Source organism: Talpa occidentalis, unplaced genomic scaffold (genome assembly GCF_014898055.3).
Source record: "Talpa occidentalis isolate TD23 unplaced genomic scaffold, MPIMG_talOcc4v2.1, whole genome shotgun sequence".
In the NCBI taxonomy this organism is placed as follows: Eukaryota; Metazoa; Chordata; class Mammalia; order Eulipotyphla; family Talpidae; genus Talpa; species Talpa occidentalis.
The window spans coordinates 35,416,195-35,430,404 of NW_026555331.1; the positions used below are offsets into that span (position 1 = coordinate 35,416,195).

General features: G+C 37.8%; 1 protein-coding gene across 8 annotated transcripts in view; it reads left to right on the plus strand.

Moving 5' to 3' along the window:
* RAD54B (RAD54 homolog B) overlaps nt 1-14,210 on the plus strand; it is a 61,205-nt gene that overhangs the window by 4,256 nt on the left and 42,739 nt on the right. For all 8 annotated transcript variants that reach the window (XM_037504124.1, XM_037504128.2, XM_054692106.1 and 5 more), the window contains 2 exons: nt 2,398-2,548; nt 6,058-6,202. In XM_037504124.1, the coding sequence (XP_037360021.1) occupies nt 2,414-2,548; nt 6,058-6,202 (280 nt within the window). In that variant the 5' untranslated portion in view covers nt 2,398-2,413. The remainder of the gene's footprint in view (nt 1-2,397; nt 2,549-6,057; nt 6,203-14,210) is intronic.

Below are 14,210 nucleotides of genomic sequence, written 5' to 3' on the forward strand. Positions count from 1 at the left end.
GCTCCCCTCAGCAGTGTACTTCAGTCCTTCTGCCTGCTCTGCTCCCCGCTCTGGCTCTGGTGAATTCTCTCACCCTCCCAGGCTTCTGACTGTACCCAGTGCATGCATAAACAAAACAAACAAACAAACAAATAAAATAAATAAAACATGCCTCTATAAAAAAAAAAATAAGTAAAAAAAAAAAAAAGTAGATACCTACCTATATACTTACATACTACTTTTGGTCTTTTTATCCCCCTTTTTATAAAATTGGAATGATGCTGAACATATTTTAAAATTTTAAAATTAACCATTTTAAAATTAAGACTTTTTTAGAGCAATTTAAAGTTCATAGCAAAATTCAGGGAAAGATATATTCCCATGTTTTCCTTGTCTCCACACATGAATGTACACCCCCATTATCCTCTCCCACTAGAGTGATACATTTGTTATAGTTGATAAACATACCTTGATATATACAATCACCTAAAGTCCATAGCTTATATTAGGGTTCACTCTTTGGGTTTGGACAAATGTATTTGGAGAGATGTATGAACATTTGTCCATCATTATAGTATCATATATGGTATCATCCGGAGTATTTTACTGCCCTAAAAAGCCTCCCTCTTTCATCCCTAAACCCTTGCAACAAATGCTCTTTTTACTATTTCCAACCCCCATAGTTTTACCTTTTCCATAATGTTATTTGGTTGTAATTAAATATATGTAGTAGGTACCCTAATCAGATTGACTGCTTTCTCTTAATAGTATATTTTTGTTTTCCTTAATATGTTTTCATGACTTGATTGCTCATTTCCTTTTATCACTGAATGATATCCCAGAATGCAGATATAAAAGTATTTGAGGTAAAAAAAAGGAAAGCGGGCCTCCCGGGTGGCGCAGCGGTTGAGCGCTGGGTTGTGAAGCTGCCCGCGGCCTCTGCAGCGCCGGTTCGATCCCTGGCTGCTCCCCGGCTACCGGAGGAGGGTCCCACATGGCGCGCAGACCTCTCCTGCCGCCCGCTGCTCCCCTCAGCAGTGTACTTCGGTCCTTCTGCCTGTTCTGCTCCCCGCTCTGGCTCTGGTGAATTCTCTCACCCTCCCGCGCTTCTGACTGTACCCAGTGCTTGTATAAATAAGTAAATAAATGAACAAACAAATAAATAAATAAACTCTTAAAAAAAAAGGAAAGAAAGCATAATATAGAGACACATATATTTGTTTTTTAGCCATTTATGGAGTTAACAGTTCTTACTGTCTGTAGGAATTTTCAGTATCTCTGTGGATGTACCACAGTTAATCCATTTACTGGTAAAGGACATTTTGGTTGTTTTTCAGTTTTGGCAGTTAAGACATTGTTTTTTTTTTTTTTTTAAGTATTTATTTATTTATTTATTTATTTATTTATTTATACAAGCACTGGGTACAGTCAGAAGCACAGGAGGGTGAGAGAATTCACCAGAGCCAGAGTGGGGAGCAGAGCAGGCAGAAGGACCGAAGAAGTACACTGCTGAGGGGAGCAGCGGGCAGCAGGAGAGGTCTGCGCGCCATGTGGGACCCTCCTCCGGTGGCCAGGGAGTGGCCAGGGAGCAGCCGGGAATCAAACCGGCGCTGCAGAGTCTGCGGACAGCTTTGCAACCCAGCGCTCAACCGCTGCACCACCGGGGAGGCCCTGGACATTGATTTTTGATTGCTTTGGGCGATAGGTGATAACCAAGGCGTCATTGCTGGACCACATTGCAGAAGTATGTTTAGTTTTGTAAGACACTGTCAGACTATCTTCCAAACTGTACTATTTTGCTTTCTTTCAAGTAATGAATGAGAGACCCTCTTGTAACACAAGAGACCCTCTTGTATTACCCTCATGACATGATGTGAAACATGGTTTCATATGCTTATTTATCATCTGTATATCTTCTTTGGTGAGGTATTAAGGTGTTTAGTCCATTTTAAAATCAGGTTGTTTGTTTTATTATTCTTGAGTTTTAAGAGTTCTTTGTATATTTTGGAGAATAACCCTTTATCGGATGTGTCTTTTGCAGATAATTTCTTCCAGTCTGTGACTTTCTTATCTTTCTCTTGACTGATTAGATAGCATTTTTATTACAGTGTGAAATGTGGTTGGGTAGTATACACATTGAAATGGTCTCTAATTTAGACTTTGGGAGGAAATGAAAAGTATTGATAATTACGAGTCCTGAAGGAAAATGTGGAATTAGCCAGGCAAAGAAAAATAAGAAAGACATTCCCAACACTATATAGAGGAAAGTTTATTCAGAGGCATAGAGGAAAAGAGAATGTAACTAGTTTGGAAAACTGTAGTTTTGACCCAGATGTTGTTGTGGTGATGTACTATTTTTTTCTGTGTGAAGGTGAAGTAATCAAACTCCTGAATGATTTTGTTTTGGTTATTTTTTAGATCAAAACTGCTGAATATGAGACGGTCAGCAGCACCAAGTCAGTTGCAGGGGAATTCCTTCAAAAAACCGAAGTTTATACCACCAGGAAGAAGTAATCCAAGCCTGAATGAAGAGATTATGAAACAGAGTGCAGATATAAAAGTATTTGAGGTAAAAAAAAAAAAGGAAAGAAAGCATAATACAGAGACACATATATTTGTTTTTTAGTCATTTAAGGAGTTAACAGTTCTTACTGTCTGTAGGAATTTTCAGTATCTCTGATAACCTTCCAAAACTTTAAAATAATGATTAAATATTTTTTTATAATTTTAATTATAATTTTATAGTTTTTTATAGTTTTTTATAAAGGGGTGATGCACAACTTGGTATATAAAATAAACTTTTTGTAACAGTAAAAATACTTCTGTGAAAGAAGAGAGATGAGGATTCTTGTAAAAATAAATTATCCTAATCAGTGTTCTTTTTATTTTTTTATATATTTTTTTTCTGGATTTTGGTTTGGTTCCATCATTTACCCATATGTTTATTTTTATGCCAATGCCATATTTTTTTAATTTATTGCTGTCTTAAAGTTGAAAATAATGTGATACTTCCTTTTTCTCTAATTTATTCCTTGGGATTGCTTTTGCTATTAGAGGACTTTTATAATTTCATGTAAACTTTAATAGTTTTATTTAAATTTCTTTGAAGAATATTGTTGGTGTCTTGAGTTGGATTATGTTAAATATATTGGATTATGTTAATATATTGCTTTTGGTAAAATAGTCATTTTGACCATATTGATTCTTCCCATCCCAGAGCATGGAATTCCTTTCCATCTCCTTATATCATGATCTAAATCTTTAATAACATCTTATATTTTTCATTGTGTAAGTCCTTCACTGCCATAGTTAGTTCTTAGGTATTTAATTTTTTTTTTGAGTAAATTGTGAATGGATTTATTTTAATTTCTTGTCCTTGTTCATTGTATATAAAAATGCCAAATTTTTGCATGTTGCTTTTGTAAACTGCCACCTCACTGATTCATTTATTGTTTTTTATAGCTTTTTGTGTTCTTTAGGGTTTTCTATATATCATTCCATCTGTAAATATTGATAGTTTTACTTCTTCATTTCCAACCTGGATTCGTTTTATTTCTTATTGTCGGATTGCTCTAGTTAAAACCTCTAATGCTGAATGAAACAGAAGTGGTGACAGCGGGCATCCTTGTTTTGTTCTTGATTGTAAAGGAAGAACTTTCAGTTTTTTACCATTAAATATGGTATTCATTCGATTCTATTCTATTTCATTTATTTCTGCCCTTGTTTTTATTACGTCTTTCCTTTTACTAACTTCAGGTCTTGTTTATTTCTGTTTTTGATACTGCTTTAGGTAAAATATTAAGTTGATTATTTGGAATTTTTTTTTTTTAATACATAAGGTATTCATTCATTTATTTATTTATCTTTTTGTGGGACCCTCCCCGGTGGCTGGGGAATGAACCGGCGCTGCAGAGGCTGTGGGCAGCCTCGCAGCCTAGCGCTCAACCGCTGCGCTACCAGGGGAGGCCCGGAATTTCTTTTTTTAAAAAAAAATATTTATCTTTGGGCCTCCCTGGTAGCGCAAGGAGTTAAGAAACAACCTATGAAGCTATCTGCAGCCACTGAAACACGAGTTCGATACCCCCTCCCCGCCCCCGGGGAGGTGACTCACATTGCACAGCAGACCTCTCCTGTCTCGCCTGCTGTTCCCCTCAGCAGTGTATTTCAGTCGATCTGCCTGTTCTGTTCCCCACTATGTCTCTGGTGAATCCTCTCACCCCCCGGCACCCCTGGCCTCTACCCCAGTTCTTGTATGCATAAATAAATAAATCTTTAAAAAAATAAATGTGTATCTTTATTCATCTATGACTAAAGGGGTTAAGACCTACCTGGCTGAGGATCGAACTCATGCCCCAGTGGCTGGTGATAGCTTTCTAGCACTGAGACTTTTACCCCTGCGGCACCAGAGAGCCCCAGCAATTATTTCTTTGTTTATTTTATTTATTTTTTTTTAAGGTTTTTTTTTTTTTATTTGTTTGTTTGTTTGTTTTGTTTATACATGCACTGGGTATAGTCAGAAGCGCGGGAGGGTGAGAGAATTCACCAGAGCCAGAGCGGGGAGCAGAGCAGGCAGAAGGACTGAAGTACACTGCTGAGGGGAGCAGCGGGCGGCAGGAGAGGTCTGCGCGCCATGTGGGACCCTCCTCCAGTGGCAGGGGAGAAGCCGGGGATCGAACCGGCGCCGCAGAAGTCGTGGGCAGCTTCGCAACCCAGCGCTCAACCGCTGCGCCACCGGGGAGGCCCAGCAATTATTTCTTTAAATAAATATTCTCTGCCTCCCTCCTTTTCTTCTTTTTGGACCACCATGATATGGATAGTATTTCTCTGTAAGTTATCCCAGAGGGCTCTTACACTCTCTTCATTTTTTAAAATTATTTTTTCTCTTTGTTGTTTCATTTATGTGTTCTTTAGCATTGTGCTTTTGATTTCATTAATACACTTCATTGCTTGCATTTGTCTGCTGCTGAGGCCCTCAATTATATTTTTTAATTTTAGTATTTTTTTTAAATCTGTCTCATATTTATTCAGTCTTTATTCCTGTTTTATATTAGCCATTGTTTTTTGGGCATTTTGAGCTCATTGAGTTTCAGTGAGCATTTTTATAATTATTACCTTGAACAACCGTTCAGGCATATTCTACCCTTTTGCTGTGCTGAGGTTCCTCTCAGGGTTTTTTTTCCTCCAGTGTTTGTGGTGTGTTCTTTTCGTCTCTTTGTTTTTTAGTTTTTATTGGTTGTAATAGGACAGTCTTTTTGACTGTTACCTTTGCACCTGCTGAATTGATAGATAACTGGTAGTGGTAAAGAGTAAGAGGTAGAATAGAAACTGGTTGGCTGGGCACTGAAGGGTTACCTCTAGTAACCATTAGGGATTCAGTCTTCTGGGGTTATGTGATGGGGATCTGCAGTGATTACCTCCTTTAGGCCAGCTTTTGTATCTAAATGTTTCTCATATAGTCTTGTGTCAGCTTCCACCTCTAGGCCATGTTTGAGCACTAGATGCCATATTGGGCATGGCTTGTAGTTGATAAGGGGTCATAAGCCAGGTGTTGATCTCTTTTCCTGTATTCCAGGGCATTTGCTCCTGTTGTTAACAGGAGTTTAAACACTGGTTAATGAAAGTGTTCATTTGTTGTCTCTGTTAGCCCTGGAATGGGGGGTGGCAGGTGTTTTGAATATCCCAGCCACAGGTTGAGGAGACATAGGTTATCCAACCAGGTTCTCCATGCTGGTCAGAGCTCTAGCTGTTCTGCAATATATTGGGAGCTTCTGGCTCAAGCCAGTGATTATCACTCTGCTTCCCTGCTCCTATAGTTCTCTAATAGTGTACCTTCTCTTCTGCATGTTATCTTTGTGCACTCCCTCATCCAGCATATTTATATATAGAGAAAGCATGTACACATATTGAGGTATGAAAATGTACCCCCAAAATGATATATCAATAGTTAAGTAAATGAGTCAAATTTGAGGGAAAACAAATAGAGAGAAACTGGTGGCTGTATTTTAAATTTGGAGTCTCTTTTGTGCAAATATGGGAAATTAGATTTAATTTCTGCATAAATTATATTTGTTCTTTTAGGTTGCTTCAAATAAGAATACCTTTCTTCAGTCACAAAATGATCCTGGAACAGGAGGTAGTAGGGAAATTAATCTTGGGGATAATTACAGTGGAAAATACTGTTTTGAAGCATCTTCAGTGGCAATAGTAGACCCACATCATACAGGTAAAACTGTTGTTTATTTTACACTTTACCAGTTGTATTTATATTACTTAAATTGACATTGATAATTGAAAATGTTGATGTAATATTGTTGCAGATTTTTTTGCTATCATAATTTATCTTTTGTAATTGGATTAACAATGGCACAATTCAAAGATTATACTTTATAATAGGTGTGTAGCCAAACTGTTCATAGTAGATTAGTCAAATATGGTCTTTTCTACAAGTACCAATAGAAATTGCATTTAAAGATTTGATTAAAAAACATGTTGACTGAAATATAAGTCTCAATGATAGTTAGACAAAGAGTTTTTTAGGTAATCAAAGTGAGGATTCAACCTGGGAAGCAGTCTGACAGATTTTATTCTGTGAGAACAGCTCCAACAATAACAAGTTTGAGTTCAGTTTATATACCATGTATAGAAGAAGAAAAGGAATGATCAGTCATTGATTGTAAAAATATAATTATTCTTGACGGGACATCTGATTTTCATTTATAAGTTTAAATCTTTAGGTTTCCTAAGTTTTCTTGAATAAACAAATGTCGATGCTATCTATGGGCAGAGGAGGGCAAAGGCTAGAGTTTTAATCATTCTCCTGACTTCTGAAGAATGTATTGTGGATAAACCCATGCCATTTGCAGCAACATGGATGGAGCTGGAAGGGACTATGCTCAGTGAAAAAAGAAGGAAAAAGAAAAATATCAGATGGTTTCACTTATAGGAGGATTTAGGGGAACCAAATAAGGGATCAGGAAAAAAAAGTAACAATAGTAATAAATAAAAAACCAAAATTAGCTGGCAACTATAAATCAGAGATATTCTGCAAGGGAGGGGGAGGCAAAGGGATCAAAACAGGGGAGGGAAGAGCACAAGGGACTGTGGTGATGGTTCACGGGTGAATTGGTGGTAGGAATTTTACGGGGAATACGCCTGAGAGAAAGCATAAAGCATACATTTACAAAAATGAACAATGATATAAAATACATATTTATAAATAAATATTAAAAAAAAGCAATGTGCTGTGGAGACCAAAGGCTAGGTACCCATTGTTTAAAGTTTAGCTGGCTCCCTGGTTGTTAGTGGTGGGTGAAGTATTGGTTTACCCCCAGGCATCAGATTCTTATATGACTTCATGAACAGTTTGTTCTGACTTTAAACTGCTATAGAGGGCTTTGCTGTCCTGCCTGCCAGGGTTGGGTATGGGGTTGGGTGTGACGGAGTGTTCCAGATTGTTCACATTGTGATCACAATGTTAACTACTCAAATTGGAAAGATGAACTTTAAATGAGTTAAATTGTTAAATTCATTATTATAGTCCATGGAATAACTTCAAATATGTTTGTCAAACATGTGGCAGATAGTAACCATTATGCCTTTTCCTTTTTATTATGGTAACTGATTTCTTCACCAGAGAATATATTTGGACTATATAATGTTATGCACTGTGTTACTAGTTTGTGACTTAATTTGTTTCCACTATACTTTCTCATTCTTTTTGTTAAAAATATAAGAAGGGAGTTATGAGTTAAAATAAATTGAAGGAGTTAATTTACTCAACTAGTCATCTCTTAATACCTTCTCTAGATTGGGGAATCTGTATAACCTCCTGGTATCCTTCTGCCTTTCATTCTGAGAAGTTGAAAGGGGAAAAGAGCATTGTGAGAAACATTTTGCTTTCTATGGTGGATTGCTAAAGGGGAATGTTGTCTATAGAAAACTATGTAGATGAGGGCCTCCCCGGTGGTGCAGAAGTTGAGTGCTGGCGCAGTGGTTGAGCGCTGGGTTGCGAAGCTGTCCACAGCCTTTACAGCACTGGTTCGTTCCCCGGCCTCCAGGCAAGGGTCCCACATGGTGCTCAGACCTCTCCTGCCGCCCGCTGCTCCCCTCAGCAGTGTACTTCATCAGTCTGCCTGTTCTGCTCTCCTCTCTGGCTCTGGTGAATTCTCTCACCCTCCTGCGCTTCTGACTGTACCCTAGTGCTTGCTAAATAAATAAATAAATCTTAAAAAAAAAAAGAAATAACACAAAACACTTGAAGGGAATATGGCAACACAAACTGAGAATAACTCATTAAAAAAAAAAAAGAAGACTATGGAGATGAAAGACCTATTTACTACACACTCACTTTTTGATATCTTTTAAATCCTAGGTCTAAGCTACTTTAAAGTGAGATGCAAGCCTATATATACCAGTTAAATATATTGTTATTTTCCTTCATCACCTTTTTATTTTGAAAAAAATCCTACATATAGAAAGCTGAAAGAATAATTCAATTATCATCCTAAATGTAACAGTTGTTAACATTTTGCCTCTTTTTTTAAATCTCAATTTTCATTTTTTAAAAAAAATATTTATTTATACAAGCACTGGGTATAATCAGAAGCACAGGAGGGTGAGAGAATTCACCAGAGCCAGAGCAGAAAGCAGAACAGGCAGACTGACTAAGTACACTGCTGAGGGGAGCAGCGGGGGGCAGGAGAGGTCTGTGCTCCATGTGGGACCCTCACCTGGCGGCCGGGGATCGAACTGGCCCTACAGAGTCTGCGGACAGCTTCGCAGCCCAGCGCTCAACTACTGCACCACGGGGGAGGCCCGACATTTTGCCTCTTTATTATCTGCTTCTCTGTGTGTGTGTGTCTGTATGTGTGTGCGAGCGTTATGTGTGTGCATGTGTGCACCCACACATGTACTTGTGTGGGCCAATGCCTTTTTTTTTTTTTTTTAATTTTATGGAAATAAGTTGAAGGTATTATGCTTCTTTACCTCTGAATACTTTGGCATGCATTTCTTAAAATAAGTGCTTTTTTTCTCCGTAAACCACAACATTATTACCACACCAAGCAAGAATAGTAATTCGTAGTGTTTAATATCAAGTTTATCAATAATACCATTATTGTTGAAGCTCATTTGTTTGGTTCCTTTCTAAAATGAGTTCTCATGAGTATGTTTTCGCTCTTTTGAACTTCACTGTGCATTTTGAATCTCTTCATAACCCTACATGCTTGCAGATAGATAATAGTCCTTCTTTGAAAATGAAGGTGTAGGTCTACCACTAATGACTGCCCATGACTTAGGGAATGTTCCTTTTTTGAGGGTTGTGGTAGAAGGGCCCATTTTTGTCCTTTTTTTTGTCTACACTATACCCTTTTCTTCATTTGAGTTTGCAAAAACTAATGCCTGGGGTGGGGGGAATGTAATGGGTCGGATTATGTCCCCTAAAAACATATATTCAATTCCTAAACCCTGGTACCTGTGAATGTGACCTTATTTATTTGGTAATATGATCTTTGTAGACAATCAAAGATGTGTGCATACTGGATTAGGGTGTACTTTAAATCCTGTGGCTGCTATGGTTATGAGGAGAGAGACATAAAAGTACAGAGTTATAAGGCCTCCCTGGTGATGCAAGGGGTTAAGATGCAAGCTATGAAGCTATCTGTAGCCACTGCAGCATGAGTTCGATCCCCAGCCAGGGAGCTACTAACATGTTACAGTAGACCTCTCCTAACTTGCCTGCTGCTCCCCTCAGCAGTGTATTTCAGTCAATCTGCCTGTTCTGTTCCCCACTCTGTCTCTGGTGAATCCTCTTGTCCCCCCTCCCCCACCTCTGGCCTGTACCCCAGTTCTTGTATGCATGAATAAATAAATATATTTTTTAAAGATTTATTTATTTATACAAGAACCGGGGTAGAGGCCAGAGGTGCGGGAGGGTGAGAGGATTCACCAGAGACAGAGCGGGGAGAAGAACAGGCAGACAACAGAATTACACTGCTGAGGGGAGCAGCGGGCGTGACAGGAGAGGTCTGCTGCGCCATGTGGGACCCTCGCTGGCCGGCTGGGATCGAACCAGCGCTGCAGAGGCTGTGAAAGCTTCACAGTATGGCTCTCAACTGCCTGCGCCACCAGGGGAGGCCCTAAATAAATCTTTAAAAAAAAGTTTGGAGTTATGGTAATGGCTATATGATGGTTGAAACAAATTGAAGTAACACAGCTGCTGCAGGCTAAAGAGCACCAAGGAATGCTGGCAACCACTAGAAGCTAGACAAATATAAGGAAGGATTCTCCCCAGAGCCTTCAGAGGAAGAATGGTCCTATTAAACACTTTGATTTGAATTTTTGGTTTCCATATTATGAGAGAAAAAATTATGTTGTTTTAAGCCATCTAGTTTGTGCTACTTGGTTACAGTAATCTTTGGACATTAAAACAGGGAACACTTGAGCTCCCAGTAGTCAGAGCCTTTTCTTTAGAAAGAGAAAGAAATATTTTTTATTCTTTCCTACTCTTTCTCATTTTGATGAACTTTTAGATAAGATCATTAATTTTTCTTCTAACAGTTCAACCAAACTATCTTGTATTATGTTTTGTTAATTTACCTGATTCTTCTTCACTAAACTGTGACAAAGACAGGTACTTTCTTTTCTCTCTAGTTCCAGACCATATTTGTCATGCCACAAGTTCGTGAATTCATATATATATATTTGGCAATGAATTGATGGCATTTCTTTGTAAGTTTGGAAATGTTTTGAGATAAAATGTGATCTAGATATTAATAGGGCAGCATATCTTATATTACAGAACTTATTTAAGTCTTTAAAAAAAAGTACTTGCAATTAGAAAAATTTAAACCAGTAGATATTTGCTATGTTAGTATTATAGTTCAAATTCTCTTAATTAAACAACTTTTTTTTTTTTAAAGGTTTATTTATTTATGCATACATGAGCTGGGTACAGGCCAGAGGTGTTGGGGGTGAGAGAATTCACCAGAGACAGAACGGGGAACAGAACAGGCAGATTGACCGAAGTACACTGCTGAGAGGAGCAGCGGGGCAAGTCAGGAGAGGTCTGCTGCACTACATGGGTTGCTGCTCCCTGGCTAGCCAGGGGATCGAACTCTGTGCTACAGTGGCTGCGGTTATCTTCATAGGTTGTGTCTTAACCCTCGTGCCACCAGGGAGGCCCTTAATTGAACAACTTTCATTTAAAAGATATATCTTTTCCCCATAATTTTCTAACAAAATTTCGATAATTAAAAGATTTTTTCCATTTAAAATTTAATTGTGTATGTGTGCGTGTGTGTGCGCTCACGCAGGAATGAAGCTATTTCTTGAAATGAAGATGACCAAAGTTGCAAAGTCAGATTTTATTACAAGTTATTTAGAAATATTTCTGGACATTTAATTCTGATTTGAAGCTACTAAACAATTCTTTTTTGACTCTTGAGATGAAACTTACCAAGTTGTAACTGAATTCAATGGTTTCGTCACTTGGTGGGTATCTGGGTCAAATAAAAGATACTACCAAGATGGGATACACAAAGGACAAGTATTTCCTTATGACAAGAAAAGGAAACAGCAAACTAGCATTTCCAAAGAAACTGTCTCAAAGAAGTGACAATTATATGTGATTATTAACTTATCTAGTTTTTATTTATGGTTAAGAAGCTTTTGTATAAAGTGACCTATGTCTGGTGACCTGGGCAGGGGAATTTCTTAACAGAGGAATTTCTTAACTCTTATTACCATGCGCTCGGAAAATTTTCCATGTATTTGTTGACATAGAATGTCTCTTAATGTTGTCCACTTTATTATCTTAAAGCTTTTTTTTTTTAATAAACAGATTATTCCGGTTTTTCTGCTGTTACATTGAATTTGGGTTTCATGAAATTTGTGATGTGCTTTACTCTGGTTTGTTTTTTTTTCTTTACTGTCCCAATAAGAGTACTAGATTCTGTATCTCTACTTGATTCTGTGTTACTAGTATACTTTTTTAATATTAAAAGCTTGCACATTTTTTAGGTAGAAATATCAATTATAATTAAAACAAGCAGTACATCAGATTAATAATTTCTGTAATTTCTACATCAGAATAATAAACCCATTACAATGTTACATTAGTGAATAGAGAAAAAATCATTCACATTGAATCCATTTGTTAAGATTGTTAAGCTGCACTTATGTGTAATGTTAGAAAAATGGTATGGGGCAAGTTAAAAATGGTATAGGGCAAGTAAAGTCAAGAAGACTTACTCAAGACTATTACAATTAGGTAAGAGAGATTGAAGTACATTTTCCAGTACAATAGGGGTTTATGACCAACTGGTAAGGTGGAGTCAAAGTGGATGAAAAAAATTGCAAAGAGGAACTTGACTAGGTATCAAGGTAGGGGGATTCTTGATAAACTGGTTTAGCAGGATTCTTGCCAATCTGGGCTTGGCAGACCTCAAAAGCCAAGGCCTAGCTGAGAAGAGAGTTCAGAGGAGCCTGGCTAAAGTTTGCTGAAAGTTTTGTCAGTAAGAGTAGAAGCAATAATATCCACATGCAATGAAAGGGTTAAGTATAATGTAATCCTACCAAAACAATAAAGTTGTCTTTAACTGAAAACTGTGCTGTTTCAGCTTAAAAATTTTAGGTTTAAGGTAATTAAAACTCAATAAAATTTAAAATTCAGTTCCTTAATTCCATTAACCACATTAAAAATGTGGCTCCTGGCTACTGTATTGAATGTGGAGTTTCAGACTTTTCTGGACTTAATTTTCATACATATATATGTACCTACATTCTGTATGTATACATGTATGTGTCTGCACCTATAGAAATTTTAACCTGCGTGTTTTTCTGGTAAGTATAATGGGATTATAAATTGATGTATTATAATTTTACTTGCCCTTTTGCTTACTGTGTGTTTTGGAACTTGTTCTATGTCAAGACACAGAAATCTGCCTCTTATTTTAGTGCTGTCTAGAGTAGACCATAGTATTGATGTATTCTAGTCATTATAATTTCTCCCCAACTGGTACGCTTTTAGATTGCCTTCTAATACTATCTCACTATGTAGAATGGTGAGATACAAGGAGAATTATTATTGTTCCTTGTGAGTATTTGAGTACTTTTCTAAGATGAATTCTGAGAAGTAAAATTACTGCAATTTTAGGTTTTATGCATGTAAAATATTAATAGATACTCCCATATCTATTAATACCACCCAAAACGCCAGTTAGACTCCCATTTGTCAATAAGGCAGATGGAGGGGTACCCTGAAATCCCCAAACCTGCCTGCTGTAAATGGGTTCTGCCATTTGCCACATAAAGACAAAACATACTGTAGTACATAAGCCCTTCAATTGAAAGGAACTGTCAAACAATTAGTGTGCAATAGAGAGAGAAAGAGAAAGAATATATTTTCCAAATCAAGCACCCAAGTTACCCATCCCCTCATGGGCAAAATGCCCAGCCAAACAGGGTTGGCCCAAAGCAGGACCACTGAGGCACAAAAGCTTGCCACAAGCCTAAGGTACCTTCTGGTGGGGACCCATAGAAAAGGGGCAAAAGTGGCCAGGCAAGTCTGGAAGGAAAGAAGCAAAATCAAAACTAAGTCAAGGCAGTTGCTCCCCACGGGTCTCTCACCCAATTCTCTGTCTCTTTCAGGTGTCTCTTTCCATGATCCCCAAGTCCCTGGTGAAAGTCCAAGGCTGAGAAGCACTCTCAGCTTCTTCACATGCCTTCTTGCTCCATGCCTTCTCCAGGCCCTCTTCTTGAGCTCCTTTCTTCCTTCTTCCTGTCTTCTCTTGGTGCTTTTTCCTGCTCATTTCCATCCTTCCTTAGGGTGGAGCAGGGAACCTGGAACCACCCCTTTCCCTGGGGACTATCCTATTATGCATCAGCCATACTTGAGTGCTGTATCCTGTACCCTCCACCTATACACTCTTGACATTTCCAATCTTTTGCCAGTATTGTGAATGAAAATAATTTTTGGTAGACATTTCCTTTATTAATCAGATTGAACAGTTTTTCATTCATGTTTTATTTCTTAACACAGTAACTATTTGCCAAATAACAATGTTATCCAAAAACTATACCACGTTTTTGCTTTCCTTGTTCTCTTTAACTATATACAAGCTCAGAAAAAATGACAATAATTTTGATTACCTATGGTCAGGGTGTTGGGGGTCAATTTAATTAGCATCTCTATGGACAAGAATCATTTGTATTACTATTTTCCACAATTTACT